At 43.4% G+C, this 24,821-nt stretch overlaps 1 protein-coding gene across 1 annotated transcript in view; it reads left to right on the forward strand.

Moving 5' to 3' along the window:
* Nucleotides 1-24,821, forward strand: part of EVL (Enah/Vasp-like) — an 88,122-nt gene that overhangs the window by 12,204 nt on the left and 51,097 nt on the right. Inside the window, exon 3 of the mRNA XM_035892429.1 lies at nucleotides 4,075-4,252. Coding sequence (XP_035748322.1) covers nucleotides 4,075-4,252 — 178 coding nt within the window. The remainder of the gene's footprint in view (nucleotides 1-4,074; nucleotides 4,253-24,821) is intronic.

Below are 24,821 nucleotides of genomic sequence, written 5' to 3' on the forward strand. Positions count from 1 at the left end.
AAAACATGCAGGTTGTCCACCTTCATGGCTTAGCTGACAAGCAGTAGCTTCCCAGTTCAGAGTCCTGATCAACTGAGGGTTTAAAATGATGATTTTTGCATCAAGTGACTTCAGCTCGGCATGATCTCATCACCGAAAGGCATGTGCTGAACAAATAGGCGGGGAGGAGGGTGCAAGTCAAAAGTAACTCACATCCCCTGAGGGTTTGGTGTATTGATGTGGCTAAGAAGTGAATGCAAAAACGGGGCCTTGGGGAAGGTGGGACGTTTTACATTTGAGCCGAAGCCAAAACTGAAATGGGGACAGCATTCTTGAGTTATAAACGAAACCACATTTTTTGAAAAATAAAGAACCAATTAATCACTCCTGTAACATTAGGAGTTGGTCAGGTTTGGGCCTGCTTACAGAAATAATGAATCTGGCCTCAACTGTAGCAGTTTTTTAGCTGCTACGCTACATCCTCCCTGTTTTAGCAATCATATGACGGCTTCCCATGCGAGGAGCGTGAGCGCAGGCAGCGCAGCAGACCTCAAACTGATAACAAACTGCTGAAGCGTTTCATGCTCTGGAGAAACAAGCAAACGTCTTTTCTGGTTTGATAAGCAAGAGCATGGGCGGTAAGACTTGTGTGGGAACTCTTCGTGTGATCTTGGTTGTGGTTACACCTCAGATGTGGTCCTGAGGCCCCCTCGATCCCTTCTAGCCCCATTCCTGTGAGTCCTGTCAACCACCACCATCATCGCCACTGCCAATTTATAGCTCAGCAGCCTACAGACTGCAGTCAAAGAGAAGGGCTTCTTGGTTTCGAGCTTTTTTCATAGATCCCCAAATACCCTGCCTGCCCCAGAGAGCCTACACCTGAAACTGAGACGAAAGGGTGAGGAGAGGACCAGGTAGAAGTGAAGCAAATTGTTTTTTAACATTATAATGATAGGAACATTGAAAGGTTTCAACATGTTAATACTATGCACAATTGAGCAGTGAAACTCCTTGCCGTACGAGATCATTGAAATCCAGAGTTTACAGCATTCAAAACAACACAGGCATTTATATCAGTAACAAGACTGCTTTGTTTCAGGGTAGAAAATAATAAAAGGGGTTGGAAAAGAAAAAACCGTGCACCTAGAATAGCATGTTTCAGCTTTTAAGATGAACTCTGGGTGAAGAGTTGTAGGAAGAACTGCTTGTTATGGACAAATTCATTACTTCTTTCTGCAAGATTTCCAATTAAGTTTCTCCAATTCACCTATTATAGACTACAGCTGAAGATGAGAAGATGAACTGTTGGTCTGCTCAGCATGGAAGATGCTATCTTACTGGCATATGAAGCTTTAGAGTAAAGATCCCTTAGAAACACCTGTAAAAAACCCACTGTGGTCCAAACAGGGAGACCTTTATTTTAGTTACTGCTCTGAAGCACTTATCATCATGTGCCTTGCATAGTCTCCGCACCATCTGTACAAGATACCTTTGTGCACTCATTCTTAACACCAGCAGGAGAACCCCTCTTTTTTCTTTTTTCTAGAAACATTAGCCAAAGGAGAGAAAATTAAACTCTGGCTATTTTATGTTTCATTTCCCTGTTCTAAACTCTGTTTTGAGTTTGAAGACAAGGTATTACATGTGTAGGCATCCTGATGATTACTGAAGGTCAATATTCAAGTTCTGCCTTTATTTGACTGAAGGGGTCAATCCCTTGGACAGAAGGATTCTCTGAGTTCCTTGTGTCAATGTTGTGGGAAAGCAAATTTTGAACAGTTTACCTGACTTCTGTTAAACTTCTGTTTTGGCATAGGTTTTTCCAATTTCTGTCTTTTTGTTATACAACTGCACGACACCCTCTGGTGCTCTTTGGACTTCAATAGTGCTGTCCTTTGAAACAGAAAATTCTTTTAGTAGGTGAGAAACACTCACTTTGCAAAGCGTGGTAGAAGCTCACAGTCTTTCTAAACATTTCATTGAAGATACTGGCTGTACCTTCCCTTGGTTAAGCTACTCAGAAGTGGTTAGAAAACTTAAAAATTGAAGTGTTAAAATGATTGACTTAGTAATCCAGGCGTGAGTCTACCTGATGCTCCAGAGACTCCTTGAGTGTGAGCAACATCGGTACAGGCTCTCCCAATGCTCAGTGGTGGAATGGGGGTGATGTCACCATTTTTCAAGAGAAAAGGGCTATCTAACCTGTCAGCTATAGAGTGAGTTCATGGCTTTGCTGTGACCAGAGCGACATCATTTCCACGTCATTCTGGTTGTCTCGCAGCATGCTGGCAGTGTGGTTCCCACATATAGTATAGTTATCAGACATCTATTAACTGTCTATACCAATGAGACAATGTCATCCTTCAAAAATAGGAATGTGTGAAAAACAATTTTATCCTTATGTATCAGGTGCTCATCTCATGTTTTTCTGCCAATTTAAATTGGCAATCCACTGAAAAGTCAAAACTCAGATCTAGGAGTAATTCATCTTTGAAATTAGGTTTAAATGTCTGTTTTTATAATTGCAAAGGATTGTCAGTATTCTGGCAAAAATATTGATAATCTAATTAAATATGTTGGAGTTTTTTAGATGCAATAATAGCGTTAACAGAAAACTTTCCAAAGTACTGGTCAATCAGACTGCAAAAAAGGTGTATTGGTAGGTTTTCTGGTGTGTGGGATCCACCTGTAGCAATAAATACTGTCTACAGCATTTATTCGTTACTGGCTCTCTGTTCCCTTGTCTTCAGCTGTTGCTCCCATCTTTCCAAGTCTGGAATAGTAAGACTCACGCTAAGAGTGAGCGCCCGGACAGCGTGCACCCAGGTCCCTCTTCCCACACCTATGTACCAGTGTCCAGCCTGCATAATTTACAGATGAGCCATACAGACTCATTTGGTGGAGGATTTCCATTGATTGGCTTTCAGCAAGGACCAGAAATTGTGGGATTGTCCTGGCTGTTGATAAAACTCCAGCCAAAATAACTCCATTCAAGACACTCTTGAATATTGAAAACCAGGTTTCTCTATTTGAATAATGAACTGCAGACTTTACCTGCTCATAATTTTAAGTTTCTCTGCCCCTGGTTTCCTTCTGCCCCCAGCCTGTGTGGGCTGATGAAGAGGGAGCCTCCATTTCCTACTCCTTCTCTGTTTTCAACTGCACTGTGCCTGTTATGAGAATAATTATGATCCCTTCTGTTGGCATTTTGTTTCTTAAATTTGCGTCACACCAGAGTGCCCTTGTCAGTCCCCAGATGGGTATCTCAGGGCTGCGGTCTCTGCCATGGGTCCTTCTGGCTTATCAGTGGTGCAGCAGACACTCCTGCCTCTCCACCTTCGGCTACAGCAGCTTATGCTTTTAGCATTGGAAGTTTCTGGTTGGATCCCAGGTGTGCTGCGTGGCTGGGCATCCCACGTGCCCTGCCCAAGGATAAACAGAGCGTTGTATTTAGCAGATTAAATCAAAACATACAGAAACACCCTTCTGCTGCGGTCATCCCTTACCTGGAAATTTTAGCACGTACAGCAAGGGAGGAGCTGGGAGAGGAAGTATTTGGTTGTCTGGTCTTGTCATTGCCTATCTGATTCTAGAGAAAAAAAACTCTCTCAACATAAGAAGCTGGTGGTGATCAGGTGTGCAGGAGGAGAAAAGCAGAGCCGGTGCAATGAGTCAAACATTTATCTGCTGTAGGGCAGGGTTAGTGCCAAGAGCTCTGTCTGGCTCTTTTTCTGACAATTGTGCATGATCGTCCCCCAAACGATGGCAACAGCTGCTGGCCCTGACTCCTGACATCTGTCTGCAGTATCTACACAGCTGTATCCTGCGGAGGTGCTGTAGAAAACATGAGCAGGTAATAGATTTTGCAAAACTAGCTTGCAAGTCTCTGAGGCTGAATGGAAGTGTTGTAAATCTCACCCCCCAGATGTGGGTCTTCTGTAATCGAAACGTGCACTGCCTTACCGTACAGCCATGTTGGAGCTGCTATATGAATTGTCTCTACCAATTTAATTATCCTTTACTAAAGGGTTGGGGTTTTTTCCCCACTGAAAACAGAACTATTTTTAATCTTCGACCCTCTCTTTCAAATCACAGGTAGTCATTAATTACTCAATTGTGAAAGGACTGAAGTACAATCAAGCAACACCTACCTTTCATCAATGGCGCGATGCACGGCAGGTCTATGGCTTGAATTTTGCAAGCAAAGAAGAGGCCACCACGTTCTCCAATGCAATGCTGTTTGCTCTGAATATCATGAACTCACAAGATGGAGGTAAATTAGCAGCCACTACGCTCTTTATTAATCTGTGACATTTTACAATGCTTGTTATCAATCCACCTGGTGCAGTTGTATTGGATAGTATGCCATTATAAAACACGTTATAATAAAAAAAGTTGGTCTCTGGTGGTAGACAGCCTTTAGATCAGCATTTGCTGTGGTATCAATTGTACATATTTTCAGGTTTTATTCGACTTCCTTCTAATTTTTCATGGTGCCTTAACTCGCGATAGGAAATCAATGGTTATTTGGGAATGCCTCAGCAGGCAGGTAGCCCCACTGATTTATGTGAATCTGTATATGCATTGAGTTATGTGTAAGATGGCAGAATATAACTTTAAATAAACAGAAGCTGGAGTAAAATTAGCAGCATTTTATAAGGTAGAACACTGAGCTGGTATTTCCAGTCTGTTGGGTGTCAGCTAGAGCCATTGCCTCTTGTGGGCCGGCTTTCAAAAAGAGGATTGTATGGTGCCTCCGTTATTTCATAAGGTAAAATGCAAGGGGTGCTACTCTGGATGTTGACTGATGTTGTTCCTAAGTACTGTGTTGACTGCACTTGAAGTCTGGGGTGAAGTTTACTGTTCTGTGAAATTGTCATTGCACTAGCTTGAAAAGGGCCCAAAATAAAGTCCTGGTTTCTCAATTGAAACCAGTTTCTGGTCTGCAGTATCCGGGTGAAGTACTGCCCTCATTTACAGGCCTATGACCTCTCTGCAGCTCCTGAGCTGGGAACAGAAAGAAATCCTTGCATGGTGGGTTTTTTCCCAGCAAAATGTACACCATAGCCCTGTTTTCCTTTTGAAAACACAGTGAGTCAAGGTTTACATCACTTGCGGCTGTCCAGGTTTCACTGCAGTGTTCATTGGCAATGGCCAGAAGCTCTCTAGAGAGAGATTGTCTCCTAACAATCTTCAGTACACAAATATGTCTTCCTAAAAGTTTTTTTCATAATATAAATGTTTGTATTTTTTTCTTTTGCTATTTCCATTCATCCTATTAAGCTGATAAATGCAAAAGTCATCAAAACCCAAGAAATGTCTTAAATTCTGAGCTACATTTAGAAGTACTGAGGACTGAATTCTACCTTCCTCAGCTTGAACTTTTTCAGCTCTAGCTGCACCACAGCAGGAGGCGTTAGGAGGAAATCTGGCCAGCACTCACCAGTACTAAACTCAGGCAAGTCTGAAGACTACAGAGCTCTTTGGCTGCTCATATGTGCTCAACCCTTTCAGACCACCAGATGAGACCCCAAAATTTGAATACTTTGACTATGGTCTTTATGTAGTGATTGGTTTAATGTCTATGATGAGCCTGCCTTTCTTCCAAAAGCCCTTAAGTTTGGGGTTGGGTTTTTTTCTGTCTCTTCCCATCAGGGAGTGGGGATTTTGCAGGATTTTGAGGTTGTTCCAGGGAGGTGCACTGTGGAAACATGAGTCTCACGACGAGAATTTATTGCTCTTAGGCTAAAATAAAAGAAACTGTCTTAAAGTGGATACTTTAATTATGCTAGCTACTCCTAGCAAAGAACAACAGGTATTTTTAAGAAGGTATTTTTGAGTACTTGAAAAGCCTATTAGATTTCTTGGAAGTTTAGGAATATACAGAAAATCATAATTTGCATTTCTGGGGGTATTCTTTTATGCATTTACTTAGCATGCCTAAGTGTGCTTAGCATGACCTAAGTGTGTTAGATGCTTTACAGATATAAGATCGAGCCCATGCTGAAGAGCTTGCATTTAAAGTTTGTAGTTGTCACATAGACAGACATGAATTGGGTCACAGATGAAAAAAATTGCTACTTCTTTTCTAGGAAAAAAAATGGTCTGGTAAACATTCAGTCTTCAACAACCCCTTTTCTCTCATACATAAAGCGTTGAAATATTGAAGATTGCCAGTTGTCCCATTCTTTACAGCTGAGCTTGTCAAAAACTGAAATTTGCTTTAAAGGGAATTTCAGCATTTGTGGTTTTTTTAAAAAAACCTCTGATTCTATGAAAGAAATTTGCAAAATCTTCATTTGTATCAAAACTGATTTTTAAATTACAAAATTTATTTCTATAAATGTTTCTCTTTAAAATTATATTAGCTACAAATCGATGATAGATTATATTGAGGACTTATATCATCATAGGTTTCCCAGTTGTTGCAATGATCCCAGCATGTGAGTTGACAGCAAAAGTACATAATGGGTATAAGGTACAAAATGTTTTTTCAGATCTGCTCTTCTAGGCTCATACAGCACATAAGCTTTTGTGGGCATGAATTAATGCAGACTGGAATTCACACAAACATACATATCCATGTCTCTTTCCAGGCACAGCCACTGCCTGCATACTCCAGCCATTCTGCTGCCTGCATGCTGCATTAGGGTTTGATTTTTCATATGGAAAAATCATTAGGAAAAAAAGTATTTATTATATCTATGCATCCATGTATTAAAGTTGCCCATGTGCTTTTGCGGATGGATGAGAGCTTTAAGGAATGCATTTGTACACACAGAACTGCTCACATGCTAATAAAATCCTCAACCAAAACCAGAGTGTTAAACAGAGGTTCCCTCTGGCACATTCCTCCTTAGTACAGAATACCCTATGTATCTGCTAGCTCCAGAGTTTGGGATATGCTACGTGTACTACTTGGGATGTGCTATTTCTAATGTTTACTTGTTTCCTATATTCCCTGCTGAGACATTGTTGTGTTTAGGTACTGCTAATCTTCCCATAGTTGGATACAGATTTTGGCTTCCATGACCGCTTCTCCCTTTGTTCTACCGCCCACTTGCACAGACTAAAATTAATCATGGTAGACTACAGCAGAAAATCTGAGACTGCATCGTATCTTCAGCAGATGTGGAATCAGGGTGCTGTAACATTTGGGAAAATAACTGGTTTTAGTCACAAAGCTATGGTGGGGAGTTTTGAATGGAGCATTAAGCTGAATTAGTTTAAAAAAATGATAGCAGTCTGTGTTTTGGGGAGTTGGAAATAATTTTTAGGCAGTGCTGACGTTAAAATGAATGAGTCGCTTCAAATGAACATACAGTTATGACCCAGTGTTCAGAATTACTGTACTGTCCCACTTCTTCACCAGAGAGACTACGAGACCGGAGATCATTCACCACAGAGGTGCCGATCACTCTGCGCCAATTACATGGGGCGTTAATGGAAACTAAACTGAGTGCGTTGTTAAATGCCTAAGGTTAAATGGGCTGAATCAGATCCTAAATCCAGCTGCTGACTCATGAGCCTGTGTTAGCCTGAGTTACGTGTCAAGGTCATCCCTGGGGAGGGATTCCTCCCAGGGGTCTGACATTCCAAAGTTTGGAAAAATTGGGAGAAAAGCCATAGTCTAAACTTGCTGTCTCGTGGTATTTCTGCAGGGGATGAACTCATATTCCTAGGCACGGGGAGGGCGGGCCATCCTCCCTGTGGCCAAGTCCTCAGTGCTGCGATGGGAGCCTCCCCCAGTGCGCGTCCTCAGGGTGGGCTAAAGCAAGCCTTGCGGTGCAGGAGCTGAACACATGCTCAGCTCAGTCTTATGCTTTGTAAGGATACTAATGGTCATGCTGGGAGTAATCTGAAATGAGATAAAATAAGACTGAAAAAAAAAATAATACAAATGTGTACCATCCTCCCTTTAGAGGTTGACAGTTGTCTAGCTGAATCACAATTGTTTACCTGCCAGCTTGTTGATATGCCTAATTTCTTTGATTTCTTTATACGTCTCTTTAATCTGTTCTCCTTTACGATAAAAAATGAAGAGTTGGTCCTGAGCCAGCCTGGAAAATGAGAACAAATGATAACATTGACTTGCTCATTACCAATCTCTTGCTTATGGTTCTTTAATGGTGTCATTTAGTAAGACCATCAGTATGACAAATGCCTTCCCATTTAGTTGTTTCTTTTTGCATGGGAGTCCACTTTGTGAAGCCAGGCCTTTTACTGGCATGAGTTACCTGATGCAAGGAGTGTCACTAGCCTACCTGTCACCCGCAGCCGGGTTTCAGGGGGATGGAGCATCACCCCTTCTTGCCCAGGCTGGACGTTGCAGGAGAAGCATTTTGCACAGATCCTTCCTGCAGGCTGTTTGATGTTTGGTAAGCAGAAAAGATTCACATTCTTCAGGACTTACGCCCTCTTAGATTTAACAAACGCAATGACCACCAGCAGCACGGCACAGTTATTGGAGCAGGACGTAAGGTGAGGGTACCAGTAAGTTCTTCCCTGACGTAATTTTGTAGGAAAGTCGGTGGTGCCCATGATGAAGGTAACTCTGCAGGATTTAACGGAGCCTGCACACTCAACGCTTCTCCCAGTGAGTGATTACATTTCCCTGAGGGAACGAGGCTATTTTGTCTCCTTTCTTGCTCACCAAATTGCTAGAGATGGGCAAAGGAAAGGCTCCATGTTTTTCCCTCCTTATTTCCTCACCTCAGACACTGTCCTTGCTTCCCTGCTGGTCCCTGGCAGCATCTGCATGTTTCCATCAGAACATTCTGGAGAAGGAGGCAGTGACTTGGTTTTGTGCCTTGGCATGATCAGCTCTGAGGTCACCTTGGGCTTCCATGTTTTAAAGACTTGGTACCTCTTGGAGAAGAACTGAGAGTCTGCTACATGCAGCCTACTGGTAAATGCTGCCTATGGCATAGTGCGTACAACATGTTATGGACTTCTGCTTTTCTTTTGATGTCTTTGCCCTGGGGACTTGGGATAGTTATTGCTGACTTACAATGCAAGAAAATCTAAATGTAAACACATGTGCTGGAAAGCCTTATGCAGAGGGCTATGTTGAAGAGTTAGTCATAGTTAGAGGTCAGCTGCTGTGTCTCACTAAGAAGGGAGAAGTTGGAGGAAAGCAAGAAATAGTAGGGGAGAGGTTTTAAGAAAATGAATAGTGATTTTTTTTTTTTCTTGCTTGTAAGAAAGCCATTTTCTTGTTCAGAGTACAAGGGGCTTACAGACCACACGATACAGATGTGTGGGTCACAGAGGGTGCAGAGTTCAGCCCTGTGCCTTCCCACATGGAGCATCACAGACTCAGCTTTAACTCTCAAGGGAGGACGTTTTGGCAGTCAGAAGGATTTCTCCTCACTCCTCCTCTTCTGATTACCAGATCTTTTCTTTTCCACCATTGTGGATTATTTGACATGTAATTCTCCAGGCCCCTTTCCCATAAGTTGGATTTGATGAAGTTCTTTGGAGTTTGAGATCTTTTTCCATTCCTTCGGTCATTCTGCTCTTATCCTTGTCCAGAAGTGACTGTATTTCTGCATTGCTGGGAGGAAGCTCCTTGGAAAGCACTTTGAGCCCTCCAAAATAAGGGAAGAAATAGAAGAATAAAGTATTGATTCATCAAAGAGCAGATAAACTGGCGGTATTTAGCATATGTTCTCTCTCCTAGTTAGATGCCCTAAGTATTTGCAAGGTTTCTGTCAGTGGAGGATGTGCGTGAAGATTATGGTGCACTGGATTTCAGATGAAAGTCTACACAATTTACTTTTTTTTTATAGAAATTTGTAATGTTATATTCAGTTCATTTTTTTCATTAGAATTTTTCCAACTGGTCCCTTGTCTCTCGCTATTTCAGTGGCACTAAAGCCTAACTGCTGGGAAAGTCAGTCAGCTGCATTCATCTTCTACAATGCAGTGACTGTTTTATTTGATAATATTGCCCCAAGATTTCCCAGCACCAGAGAGGACACAGTGTGGGAAGACAAAAGACTGCATCTTCTTTACAGTACTGCATAATACATAAAACAACTCATCAATAATGGAGGGGACCCACCACAGAACACAATGCCCACTTGCAGCCAGCTGGTTCCAAAACCATGCTGGTGTAAAGAGATCCGTGCCCCATGCACAGCGCCTCACATACTGTGCTGCGGACGCATTTCCCACGTTATCAAGTGTGTTGGTGCAGGTTATAAACCACTAAGATGGTTCATTCTGTGCACATTGTACTTTTAAGCGTGCTAGTGCCATTTAAAGACTCGTGTAACCTCATATTGTGTAGGCATTGGAGGGCCGTAAGCATGTCATTCTGCTGCAGGTCTTTTAACCAAATCATCCCAAAAGTTGTTCCTATTTATAACGCAGGCATAGAGAACTTGTAAATAACAAACCTTTAAACTTACTAGTGTCAATATGGTCCATGTGGTCAGACACCTAGTGCTAGCCAAAATAGCAAGACGCAGGCAATTGGGTGTGTGTTAAAAATACAAAAAGCTTTTTCTTCATTAAAACCCAAAGCTTTCCCAGGGGAATAAATCTTTCCCAAGTGACATCTTCCAAAAGCACCAGAGAAAAGTTTAGAGAAGTAAATGTCACAGTTTTTCCAGCCTCATACCTACTCCAGTTTCAATATAAACTTCAGTCGCTCAGAGTGCTCTGCAGATAGGGCAGTTTCTGCTCTAACTTGCTGTGCTTTGTAAGTCAATGAAGAGGGAGGGAAAATTCAAGTAAGATGATGAGCTTTTTCCTTTTGTCTGCTGCATTGCTTTGTCACCGGATCTGTTCCAGAAAAGTCCGCCTGACATAAAATCTTTTAGTATATTGCTTACTATAGGAATAAATTCCTTCCTTTGTGAACTGGACAGAGATGAGCTGTTACACAGCAAACAAGGTGTGCATTTTCTTCAGCACCCAGTGCCCCACCATGTGTTCAGTGGTTCCCGTCTCGGCCCGACCCTCTGAGGGCAGGAGTCCCTTGCTACCGCAGCTGGAAAACATCAGTTCAGGCCATAGTCACACTCGTCGTGTCTTGCTCCCAAGGCTTTCCTTACTGTGCTGATGGGGATAAAAATCCTCATACAAGCCCAATGTCCATGTTTCCAAAATAACTGACACTTCTTCTCCTGGAATTATGGGCACTTTCTTGCAAGCTTCCCCTGCCTGCAATACTGCTCAAATGCCCTCTTCTCAGGTTAACCTAGGTTTCCAGAGATGGATATATGACATTTCTGAGAACCTGGGTACACTTCGTAAGTTCAGTTCACATGAAGAGAAACATGTTTAAAACCAGAACTGGAAGAGGTGGGCCCAGCCAGAAGCCGCAGTGAGTAAAAGTGGTTAATCTTCCGTATTAGCTTGGCTCCAGCTGAGTGGAGCACGGGAGGTGAATTACTTCACTCGTGAATAGATAAACTGGGATTACAGACTCCTTTCAGTGTTAGAACTGTAAATATCATTGCTATTGTTCATCTGTCAGGAAGTACCAAACTGTTATTTAATTATTCTGCTCTATAGAAGTAGACATAATTTTTTTCAATTCCGTTTTTCAATCCCCCCAGATGGTGGGGATCCATGGCAGAAAGTTTTCCAGGGCAGTGAAGTGCTCTCCCAGTGTTATGCTAATAAAAACCCATGGCATGGTACTTGTATGCGTCTTAGCCACTTTTCTGCAGGACTCTATTGTATCCCTGCTCAGAGCAGCGGCAGCACCAGAGCCGCTGTCGCATGTCTACAACAACAAAGGGTGCCTCTGTTCTTTGAAGAGCATAACAAATCTAACAGCTCTTGAGGCTCTTGCTCTGTTTTTTGCTGTGCTGAGTTCTTCTGCAGTAAATGAGAACCACTTCAGGAAGGAAACTGTGTGGGGAGAAAATTGTTGAGAGATTTAAGAGAGACTCGCGCACGTTGAGAGCGAAGACTTCTGCTAGTGAGATTCCCTAGCACCATTGCCCTCAAACCCTTGTTTTTCTCAGACTGGTGCAAACTGGCAAAGTTCCCGGAGCTCCGTGGTAGGAGATGCAATGTGGCTTTTTCACTAGACTACAGTAAGTGGCAGAAGAATGTATTAGCTTAGGAAAAAAGTCATTATCAGAATTTAAGAAGTCTGGTAATTTATGTGCAAGCAGTGTAGGACAGATTTTGGCCATTATTCCTTTGGAGACCCTTTGTAGGGTGTTTCCTTGCTGAATATACCTCTTCATCTGGCAAGGGCTCCTTTTTGGAGGGGTGTCTGGACTATATACACACAATGTGCTGTGTCAAGTGATGGCTGTGAGCAGCGCTCAGCCTCGCGCCGCAGAAGTGCGAGAGCTGTCTTGCCCCAGGAGGTGCTGCCTTGCCCCAGGAGATGCCGGCCTCCGAAGCAGCCCTGTGTCACTCTCCCTCCTCTGCTTCCTCTCCTCTCCCCGGGGAGGTGGTGGGAGATGGAGTACCTGCCACCAGCCCACGCCAGCAGCATGTTGCTAGCGCCCTCCGGGTGCCGCTCCTCGGGCGGGCAGTGGTGGGCTCTGCCCCAACTCTGCCCCTCCGCTCTGCGCAGGCAGTGAGCAAAGGGGTGGTTTTACACCCCAGTCGGGCTGCTTACCGCCCACGTGAGCACGTAGTCTGTGCTTGGAGTCCACAGCTCTTCAAAAATCCAAAGCGTATGGGAGCAAATGGCTTTTTGTGATGAGAACGGTATTGTTCTCTTTACCTTTTCCAGTGCCATACTTCGGCATGTCAGGTTTCAGTGCATTTTGCTTTACTCAACAGTAGTAGACTATGGGACATTTATTTATTGATTGAGCAGCTGATTTCTTTCAGTGAAAGAGAAATTGCTTCTTGGAAGAGATTTGATTTTTTTAGAAAACTTGTTTCAGTTTTGTGTTCATTTTCTGTCATTCCTAAAGCTCGTCGATATTTAGTGTCCTGGGGTAGTCTCTAAAATAACATGACTTCATTTGTGTCAGAACAAGAATTGCTTTTTTAAGGCCGTTTGTCTTCCTTTTCAGACCCTGCATGAGCTAGAGGTGCTGTAATTCCACGCAGAACGATGCTCTGTTTGCCTCGGTACATACACTGACATCCCACTCTGCTCCTCAGACTGATTCACACTATTTTTAAAGCCAAACTTTGCTATAGTTCATAATATATAATGTCATAATATAGGTTGAAAAGAACATTCCATGAAATTTTTCTCACTAGAGGAAAAGAAGAGAAAGAATACTGAAAATAAATAATTTTAAATACTCTAAGGGAGGCCCTCATTCCTAAAAGAAAAGAATGACCAGGCGGTGTGCTGTGATGGTAGTTACAGAGATCCAGATTTGCAAAGAGTGGTAACTACCAGTAGGCATTCCCAAATCACCAAACAGATTGATTTTTCAGATGATTCTGTGCTCCTTCAAATACTATCTAGTTTTGGAAAAGTAAATTATAGAAAATTCCAAGAGAGTATACAAAAGTGACATCTCCAGCTTTCTACAACATTAATAAGTATCCAGCTATGCTTAACACAGTAATATATATTGTATTAATTTTAAATCATCTATGCTTAACACAGAAATGCATATTGTATTAATTTTGAATCATCTTGCAGAAATGGTGCCTTCGGATAATGATGATGTTGGCTGATTCTAGTGTTAGCCCCCTCCCATTACGTATTTTATACTGCTCATGGGTACCCTATGCTAATTGTTGGGTGCTAGCTAATTTCTATCAGTGATTAGCTGGAGATGAGATACACAAATGTGTAGGGATTAAGATACTTTGGGGTTTATTAGTTGCTGGGCTGTAAGGAAACTTGGTCCTTTTTTATTTAGTAGACTTTATGGGTTCTCAGCTAAGAGCCAGGTCTTACAATAGTTTGTCTCTCTCTACGCAATAATTCTTACACTCCCCTGGCTGTGATCCTGCTCCAGACAAGTAATAACTGTGTGCCCATGTTCCTCCTGTTAACTGGAGTAGAAATGTAGGCATCTATGGTACAGGGGTTTGTATCTGAGCCGGGCTGTCTTTGTGGTCGAGGAAGAGCAACCGATGCTCCTGGGACATTCGGTTACCTATTTTAGGTGCCTCTATCCGGCACCTCTAGGCAAAATTCAGCCTATTTTTCCTCTCCTTTTCTTCACTGACTGTAAAGGATTGCCGCTAAGAACCCTCCTCTGGTTTATGACAATTTTCTATGATCCTCTCCCAAACTTTCCAATTAATAGATTAATTATTTCTAATTATGCTGTAGTTAATTAGTAACTACAATAATAATTAAACCTCTAGTTTAATAATAATAAATTAGGGACCTGCAAACTAATGCACATAAACTGTATTATTAGTGATGCTCCGTGGATTTCCCCGGGACAGTTAGAGAGAACTCACAGGAATAGGTGTGTGTTGTGTGTGTCCGTATGTCTGTATTCACATGAGCAATGCACATGGGATTATCACTTCTCTGACTGCCTGAGCTCTGCAAACAGACCCTCTTTCTACATGCAAATTTTTGGATTTTATACCAGAAGTGAACTCGGGAAGAAATTCACACATATATAGATCGAAGTCAGGAATAAGTTGCTGGGCTGAGGGGATTTTTCACCTGTAATCCAAATAAAATTAATAGTGGTTTGATTTATTTTTTTTTTAAACTCTGCTTTCATTATGTACCGTAGTCACATTCAATAAAAACATGTTCCTGGTCAAAATACACAGCGTTTAGGACCAAGCAGGGACAGTCAGTGATGCAGCCAAGGAGGGAGGGCACAGCTCTGCAGCCCTCTCTGACGGCAGGCTCAGCTGAGGGGAAAGTCTGCTGCTTAATTCCAACCACCGAGTGAATCGCCATATGCTGCTGCCAGCAAAGCATGTAGAGCAGCTTCTGCTGCTGGCTGGTAATCCCCAGGGAGCTCACACAAAGTCTATTAATTGCCTTCTTAGATGGCTCTGTGCGGTCATCCAGCATCTTATTTTTCACCAAGACAGAGACCCAAAAGCTCTGGGTTGTGAGGCATCCTGGAAGCAGAATCTCAGACCCTAATGGAAGTGACTGCTCTCATCTCTCCAGTTAATCCCAATGAAGCACTACAGCTGAAAATGGGATTCATTTAACTGAACCTCAGCCATGCAAATGCTAGGCATCTAGTCTACAAGAACTGTGTCGTTTCCTTTCCACTCGGCGGAGCGAGGACGGCTCGCCTAGAGGCGATGAGCGTGGCTGTAGTCCTGTGCTGCGGGCTGGTGGCTCCACAAGCTGCCCAGTCCCTGCCAGGCAGCAACTGTGATGAAATGGAACAATCTCGGGTCTTCCTGCGGGTCAGGAAGGAAGCAATCTGCTAAAAGGGGATTTTAGTTCACAAAGCGCCTAGCCTTTGCACTTGTACGTGCTCAGCTGCGCAGCTGAGGAGAAGGCAGTGTGATTCGGGTCTTGAAGGTGCATTTAAAAATCTGCTCCAATTCTACTGATAAAAAGCAAAACCCTGCAAAGCAATCACCGTCAATCAGATTTGCATGGATTGCTTTATCTGTTGGTCTTGATTAGTATTCTGGAGTGCTCTATGGAAAACATCAATTTCAATTCTGTTTCCTCCACTGCTGGTTTCCAGGGACTCCCTCTGGTGGTCAGTGCAGCGCCTGAAAAACTGTCTGTATACCTTCGTCTGTGCAATACAGCCTGGTATTAGAGGTAGATACTGTGGGCACAGCAATGTAAGGGAGAAATGTAAGCCTGCCTCGTTCCCTAAGCAGAAGGAAAATTACTGTAGTTACTGTACTGGTTTTGCTCTATTTTGATGCAAGCCTATCCTCTGGGCTAAGGGAGAGAATAGAGTGCTTAAATGAGCCCAGTTTTCCAGCTTTGACCAAATCTTACATAAGAGACACATCTTGTGCTATTCTTAATCTCCCCAGAATCTCACTGAGGTGACAGTTTGGTGCCCAAGAAATTCAGGACTGGTCCCTCAGCTCTCAGTTCTGCTTGGTGGGATGCAAGGTTTGTGTGGTGGGTGATGGCCTCCCAGCAGCATTGCCTGTGCTGGCACAAGTACGTGTTCAACACCTGCAGTTTTACCCGGGCTTAGACCTGTGAAGAAGCATCCTCCTCTGTGTGTCTGCAAAACCGTGCTTCATTTCTTCACTCGTCTCTGAAGCAGTGAACACCCTGAGTGTATCTGCTACAGGTATCTGTATGGTTTAACCAAATGCTTCTGAATCTTCTGAGAAAGCACCTGTGACTGCCAGACTAGAGGTTGTTGGCTAGGAACTGGTCCTTACACATGGGACAGAGAGCTGATATTTCGCAGTCAGTAGGGCTGATACCCTCTGAGGGGACCTCAGCTCCGTGTGCTCTGTTTACTGCAGCTGCAGGCTCAGCCTCTTGCTGTGCTACCCAGTGCTTTTCTCTCCCATCTCCAGGGGGTTCCTCCTGAGTTCTTTCTAACTCTGCCTTTCTTATGTCTGTCTCCCTCCCTCCTGTATGGACACAGCAGAAAAACATCAGCATTTCCATGAACAAGAATATGTACTAATATCTTCTTTAATAACTTCTTTACTCTGAGGGTGACAGAGCACTGGAACAGGCTGCCCAGGGGGGTTGTGGAGTCTCCTTCTCTGGAGATATTCAAAGCCCGCCTGGATGAAGTCCTGTGTAGATTGCTCTAGGAGAGCCTGCTCTAGCAGGGGGGTTGGACTAGATGATCTCCTGAGGTCCCTTCCAACCCTTGCGATTCTGTGATTCTGTGATTCTGTGATCTTCTCTTAGCTTAAGCAATGAGAAGCTCCAAGGGCAATTCCCCCTGGTCTGCAGGTAAGCCCTGAGCGCCCCGATCCACCACTGCTCCTGATCTGAAGGTCCAGCAGCAGAGGGGAATATGCGCTGCCAGAGCCATCCACGAAGGAACTATTTCTGTACTAATGGCATCCTATCCTAGCAATATAATTAACCGAATTTTGTCCTTTGCAAAAACAGGTGCCCAGATTATGGAAAGGTAAATTCTGTTTCAACTCTCCATGGGAAGATTGTGAATTTGAGGCCAATGATTACAGAGACCTGATGTACCACAACCATCCAGGCAACAGATACATAGAGGATTTTATTTTAATACATAATCAGTGGAGCTATCACTCTTTTACAGTGGAGACATGGCTTTGTTTTATTTTATATTTACCGTACATAATTCAATGTATGGAAGTCCTTTTTATTCTGATCTTATGCAAGACTCAGAGGACGTGAGAAGGAGCCAAGGGAATTACAAATTTAATTCTTCTCAGTTTCTAGTAATGTTCTGCAAATTGGCAGAATGCTGCTGTGGGGAAGCTGAGAGGCAGCTGGCTTAGAGGTGCTTTCTAAAAACATGCCCCCACTGTCAATGGCAAGAGCTAAACAGAGGTGCAGCTGTAAAACTGCATCGCACATGGAGGTGGTGGGCTTCTGAAGTCCTGCCCAGGAGACAGCACAAGAGAGATGATCCCAGGGTGTTTCGTAAAGCGGAAATTTTAGAATCGGTCATTTGTAGTAGGTGACAATTTGTCATCTGCATCTTCTCTTGTGGTCTCAGCAAATTAATGTAAATATTGTGAATGGCTTTCTGCAAAGAATGCAATGTATTATTGTGAGTGAAAATGTTGTTAGGGATAAATCTGTTGTTGTATTAGTATTTGAACTGACAATATGTGCATTGACCATACTGAGAAACTTGCCATCTAAAGGTTTGACAGCTACAGACATACACTGGGAGAACAGATCTGACATTCAAATCTTGTTTCTCTTGAAAGAGTGCAAAGGATAGGAATGGGTGAGGTGGGAGGGAGCCAGCCATATAGACACTGAAGAGTATTGTTGCTATTTTCAGAAGTGCCTGGATCTCTACAGCCAGCTACGGTAAGCTAATGTTTCCAAATCCCTTGTTCCTGGCCAATGCAGGTAAAGGCTCCAGGTTTGCTCAAACTTTTTTCTTCTGTGGTCATAGACTTCAGATGGTAAGTTCAGACTCTCGATACTGAGCTAAAACTTAGCAGAGGTGGAACCTGGCAGTAAACTTCCCGGCATACAGTGCCCAGAGCTATCAGTCTGGGAAGGAACAGGGTTAAACACACACGTAGTTGGCTGTGTGGCTTCTCTCGGTGCTGTCCGTGTAGCCGTTGCAACACAAAAGTCAGCATATGGTATGACAGTGTCTTTGCAGCAGGTGATACAGATAAGTTGGTGGTGTTTGTACGTATTTCTAATGATGCTGCTTGGCTGTTTGCTCGGAGGAAGAACATTAGTGAGCATTGTCTGAGGAGTATCTTGGCTTTTTTCACACCTTTAGAAATAATCATGTGGTTACAAGTCATTGAGATTATCACCTCTTTTGAATGCTTGAACTTGCTAAATGTGAATGACTTGTTCTTGTGAAGAAATGGCGTGTTTCCTGCAATGTGGCAGAGCGAGGACAGGACTGCAGGCACCCGCGTGCCAGTCTGGTGCTTTTTGGACAGGAGCAGGAGGACATTCAGAAGGTTGAATATTGTCAGGAATCCATCTGAATATGGATTGTCCTGAAATTCAATGGATGTTCAGTTCCAAGGCGTTTTAGTTTACAGGATATTTGGGTTTTCTTTTTTTGGAGTATTGTAGGCAACTGGTATTGGCATCCACAATAGAAATGACTCTGCACATTTGGATCTGGGTACTTAGGTTCCCCTGCATGATTTACAAATACATACATTTCAGTTTTACTTCTCAGGATGCTTTGCCAGCAAATCTTATGGGATTCTTGCTAAATGCAAACAAAACACTTCGAATCAGCAAAACAGCAAGGCTAACTGAACTCAAACAAAAAGAACCAAGCCCTTCAGTGTCCGCTGGAGCCTGCCAAATCACTAAGTGCTGCTGCTGACTAACAAGGGTGGCCCATCTAATGCAAAGGCTGGCAAGGTTTAGCATGCACAGTGCTGCAGGATGGGCATCCTTGAGCAGGGATGGAGGGGTGGGTGGACGCGGGGAGCCAAAGGGCAGTGGCAGCATGTGAGCTGCTCCATGCAGCACTCTGGAGACATCTGGCCGAAGTTTCTGGATCTGCAGTGGAGGCAGGAGGGACTGGGAGAAAGCTTGGTCCCCATAGAGTCAGCAGCAAAACTCCTGACTCTTTGAGGTAAATGAGGAATTTACCCCTAGTTTGTGAAAGGAAGAAAGGTTTGAAAAGTGTAATAAAGGTGAGGATCCAAAAGGAAGCATGCCTCATGCTTTCTGCTGATTGTTTCATTCCTCATCTCTCGTGACCTTTCTGATCACTCTAATATTTAGACTTCAGGGCTAAAGCTTGAACAATAAACGTAGATATATTGCTCTTTAGGCAAGCGGGCATTCCTTTTTTTTTGCTATCTGCTGTAACATTCCTGTAAGCCCAGAGTAACTGCATTTTTTTTGACTGTTTTTGCAATGATTTTCTTACAGATGAGATTGCACCTGGGTGGCTTTTCATTACCGCATCAGCCTGAGAGTGCACACACACCCCTAGCTGCCGCCTTTTTGCTTGTCAGAGTTTGCTGAAACGTCCAGAAATTGCCCAACTAGGGTCGTGCTCTATATATTTTGTGTATCAGATCACATTATTTTGCAGTTAGATCTTTCAACACTGCCATATTTTTAAATAACATTTTCCCTGATGCTGCAAATAGTGTAGAAAGTTGTAGGCGGATGGCCACTGAAGTGAGCTGCTAGAGCTGGGGGCAGGGGGGTTGGCCAGCAAGCTTTAGCACACAAGGGAACTATTTTTATGGTGGTACATTGAGAAACCTTTGCAAAGACCTCAACGGTGCAGAGATGTGTTGCTGGTCACGCTGTAAACGTCAGTGTTGCTTGTTGGGCGCACCAGTGGGGTCTGAGTATGCAAGCGCTGCTCCGCAGCCTGTTCTACGGGGAGATGTTCTCACGCATTTTGCTGCCATGGCTCATGGTCGTTCTAGTTTCTCTTCAGGTTCTGAAGTTAAATTACAGATGCAGCAACAAAGAAACAGTGTGTTTCTTCTGGAGCATTCTTGAGGCACATCAAGCCTGGGGAACTCACTGAGAGGTCTAGGCCAGGCATCGGGTGCTCAAGTCACCATTTCATCAAGGCTGGGAAAAAATGTTTTCAAGGGTTTTCAAGGTTCTTTTAACAGAAACAAAATCTTTCTCCCAGAAATGCATTACATCTGATCGTACATTTTATTTTGCTAAAATCAAAATGGAACTTTTGACCTTCCTGAGAAGATAAAGTATGTATTTTTCATTTGGAAATTACTTTTTGTTTCCCTTTTCTTTTCAAATGCACATAAATGTAAAATACCGCATTTGGTTATCTTGAAGGCAATAACAAATCCCAGCTTTCCGATTCAAAACAAAGAGAAATTTAAACTAAACATTCTTTTGTGTTGCCATTTTAAAGCTCAAATTCAAGGTAAATTAAAAAAAAATAAAAAGAACTGGTTTGTTTCAAAAGGTGAAATGAAACATTGTGATTTAAAAGAAAAGGGATATCTTTTCTTCAGAATAAAAACACCTATAAATTTCTGTGCAAATTCACAAATGTTTTTTAAATTAAACATCAAAATTTTACCTTCAAATTCTTTCTGCACTGCTGCACTAGAAACAGCAATGCATAATGTTTCCTGGTCAGCAGTTTCTTGAATTACTGGGGTTTGCATTATTTTTATTATGGGTTATTTTTAGTGTTAAGATTCATTTATGGCTAACGTGAGAGCAGTAGCGATTTCAACAAAACGGCAAAACTTATTGTCAGCTTTCACACTACATAAACTAAACCAATATTTTCTCATATTACATGAGAAATAGATATAGTAGGGTGTTTGGGGTTTTTTTATCATATGAAATGATTCTGAAAGTGTCCTTTTTGTCATTGCTGGTTTTGAGAAGAAACTTGCTGTGTTTGCTAATATAAAATTAAGGAAATGTATACGTAAAATTGGGAGGAATGTGGATGTAAAGAGTAGAAAGCTGTGTGAGCCAGCAGTCCTAGCCCTTGCCTCCCAGCCATGCCCATATGTGACTGCCCAGGGCTGTCCCTGCTTCTGGCCTCCCTATTTCTGGGTGCAGCACGGAGCCAAACTCATGATTTTGGGGCATTATTTCTCAGGCTGTTTGCGCTGTTTTCCCCTGCGTTCCTTATAAGCCATTTATGCTAAATTATGCAGCTGATTTATGGGTTTCATTTTCCTTCTTCTGCAGCACTGCGAAAGGGATGGTGATGCCTCTGGTTTTTATCAATATGTGCTTTAAAATTAGGTGGTTTGGTTTTTTCCAGTTTCACCTTAGTTAGAGAATTCAGAATGTTTTTTTCCCAGGCTTTCCTCATTGCATTTCAGTCTTCTCACTGAGCTCAGTGCCTACAGAAGTTACAGTGAAACCTTAGTTTCTTTAGTTTTTTTCAGCTGGAGTGTGTTTTTTCCCCTCATGCCAGTTCCTATTAATATGAGAGTGTTGAAGGATGAACTCTGTAGTTTCTGGGGCTTCTGCAATCATGACCCAAGTTGTTCAGGGTTTGTCAACAACAACAGAGGTGGTTGCCCAAGTAAATTTAAAGCAATCTTTTTTTTCTCCCTGCCAGGGGTAGAATGGTCTTCCAGTGTGTTTGTTTAAGTGTTCTGGTCATGTTAGCAATGGCTTTTTTTTAAAAAAAGAGCAAACCCAAAATTCAACCCTATGGTGAAGCACAGTGTCTGAGCTGGCTTCTTTGTGCGCAGCATAAAAAAAAAAAAAGAAATGTTGCTGGTTTGGGGTGGTATTTCTTCACAGCATATACAGTTCCCCTAGAAGCAGGTGCTTCGGGAGCCACTAGGAATCAGGTGGTGCATTTTCATAGGGCTCAGTGTGCATGGCTCGTAGTACATGGGAAGAAATTAAATCCCCAAAATCATAGTCATATGGCCAAACAATCTGATAGCCAGGAGTCCTCGGCATGTCCCTAAAAGAGGGCTAACAGCTGCACCTTGTGGGCTTGCAATGCCTTGCAGAGACTAAGGAGAGAAGCCCCTTGTCATGACAGTGTCTTCAGGAAAGTCTTTCATTAACTGACTTTCAGAAGTTATTGGCAGGGCTTTGTCTTGTCAGAACAGATCTTTATTTTGGGGCAGTAAAGATGAGGGCACGTTTACAATGATGACTATGTAGAGGGAGTGTTATTCAAGGATTTGTATTCATTTGCGTGTCAGATTAAGGTCCTATGCCGTTCCCTGTATGAATTAAACACAGATAGCAGTTAGGAGAGTTACAAGCTGTTCTGATGGATTTCTATGTTGAATTGTAGTGAAATCTTATATTATCAGATGAAAGTGCCCACTCCCATACATTAATATCCTTTAGTATTTGGAACGGATATAAAATTAGATACCACATTGTATATGCGAATAATGCACTGTATTCACACGGATTTTTATTTCAAAGAAATTAAAGGTCATTCTAACTCAATAGGGAATAAAGTTTACACTTGGTAAGACAAAGCAGGGCTGCATATCCTTAATGTTACTGGTCCCCTTGGGGAATGGTGCTTCATCTCCTATGACTCAGGCAGCAGTCGGTGTGGATCCAGATTCCCATGCCGCACCCCACCACCCCAGTTACGGCGTGCAAACTGTGTGACATCTCATTTGGCAAAGCCATCTCTCTCGCAGTGGTGGCTTATGAGACTTGATGAGGGGAGCCACCAAAGCAGTCACCCCAGCTCTGGGCAGAGCAGGCCTGGGGTGGTGTGAACCAGTGGGGCTGTCCCACCGGTGCCTTGCAGGTCTGCAGTGGCAGGGTGGACCTGGACAGTCAGGGCAAGTCCTTGCCCCCCATGGCCTGCCCAGCTGTCTTGGTTTAGCCCCAGCCAGCAACTGAGCACCCCACAGCCGCTGGCTCACTCCCTGCGCAGTAGGATGGGGGGAAAAGAATTGGAAGGGTAAAAGTGAGAAAACTTGTGGGTTGAGATAAGAACAGTTTAATAACTGAAATTAAAAAAAAAAAACGACTATAACAAAAAGGAAAATAACAGAGAGAGAGAAAGAAAACCCAAAAAAAACAAGTGATGCAAATGAAATCAATGGCTCACCACCAACTGACCGATGACCAGCTTGTCCCTGAGCAGCACAGCCAACCTTCCCCCTGAGTTTTATATGCTGAGCGTGACGCCATGTAGTATGGAATATCCCTTGGGTCAGTTTAGGCCAGCTGTCCTGGCTGTCCGCCCTCCCAGCTTTTTCTGCACCCCCAGCCTCTTTGCTGGCAGGGTGGGGTGAGAGCAGAAAAGGCCTTGGCCCTGTGTAAGCACTGCTCAGCAGTAACTAAAACATCCCTGTATTATCAGCACTGTTTCCAGCACAAATCCAAACCATAGCCCCATACCAGCTACTGTGAAGAAAATTAACTCTATCCCAGCCAAAACCAGTGCAAGATGATCACCCATCCCAGGAGTGTGTGAAACATTGGTGAATTTGTTCCTGAAAATCTGCAGTACACCAACCCAACACACACCGATTTTAATCATAGAATGGTTTGGGTGGGAAGGGACTTTTGAAGATCACACGCTGGAGCAAGCTGCCCAGGGAAAAGTGGCTGAGTCCCCATCCCTAGAGGTATTTGAAAGATGTGTGGATGTGGTGCTTAGGGACATGGTTTAGTGGTGGATTTGACAGTGTTAGGTTTACAGTTGGGCTAGATGATCTTAAGGGTGTTTTCCAACCTAAACAATTCTATGATTCTATGATCTTTCACTAGCTCAGGTTGCTCAAAGCCCTGTCCAACCTGACCTTGAACACTTCCAGTGATGGCGCATCCACAGCTACTCTGGGCAACCTGTTGCAGTACTGAGTGCACTGAGCTGCAAAGTGCCAGGTGGAAGGGCTGCTCTGTAGGCATCAGAGCTCTCCTCCAAGCAGAGGATGGAGCCACCCCCCCATCCCACTCCATCAGTCAGAGCCCGTGGGCTCACTTCCTCAGTCCCAGGGCCCGGCTCTTGCAGCAGGGATCAGGGGAGCCCCCCTGCTCTTCCATGCCTGCCTGTGTTCCTCACCCCAGTTCAGCCCCATCTCCCGCAGGAGGGTTTCCTGAGGAACCGTTTTGAGGGAACTGCTGTCTTCTTCAGTGCTTTGGTAAGGAAAGAAAATTTCTGTGAAGGAACGGGATTTTCAGCTGTTGGGCTTCACATTGAGAGGAATGATTAAAATGTGAAAATAATGTTCAGCCGGAGGGTAATGGGGTGTGCTGATAGTGTGAGATAGGCTTCATGGTATTTCAGTGAGAGGGTAGCTCTCACCAGTAAAACGCACTAGTTAGAAAAGGAAATAAAATGCACTTGCATCCCCAAATGTGAGTGACTGTAGGGTTTATAAACACGGTCGGGGCTTCCTTGTTTCTGACTGATGATAGTAGGGGATTGTTGTGACCCCACTACTTCGCAAGATCCAGATTTAAAGTGTCAATGTATCGCTTTTTCATAATATCACGAGTCCGCCCTCCAAAACTTCCTCGAGGTGTTATTCATGGCTGCTTTGGCAATTTTTCACCTTGGCTAAGACTAAGATTAAAAATAGAACAACTGTCTTAAAGCTATCCCATGGCTCAGTTCTCCTACTGGATTGGTCTTGCCTGGTCTCCTCTCCCTGCTATATATATGTTACCCTGGGAGGAGGTGTGCTGCTGCCACGAGTGCTTGGCAAGGGAGCCTTTGCCAAATATTGAGGGAAACGAATGCTGAGCTGGTAAGCCCAAACACACAGAGCAGAAACCTCATTATAATTATTCTCTTCCAGTGCAGCACAGCACGTATCTGGAATTATACTAAAAAAATTGTTCATGCCAAGGTTGCAAAAGAGAATTTATTTTTAAAATTTCTTCTGGGGAATGAGCT

Source organism: Egretta garzetta, unplaced genomic scaffold (genome assembly GCF_000687185.1).
Source record: "Egretta garzetta isolate BGI_Z169 unplaced genomic scaffold, ASM68718v1 scaffold374, whole genome shotgun sequence".
Taxonomy (NCBI): Eukaryota; Metazoa; Chordata; class Aves; order Pelecaniformes; family Ardeidae; genus Egretta; species Egretta garzetta.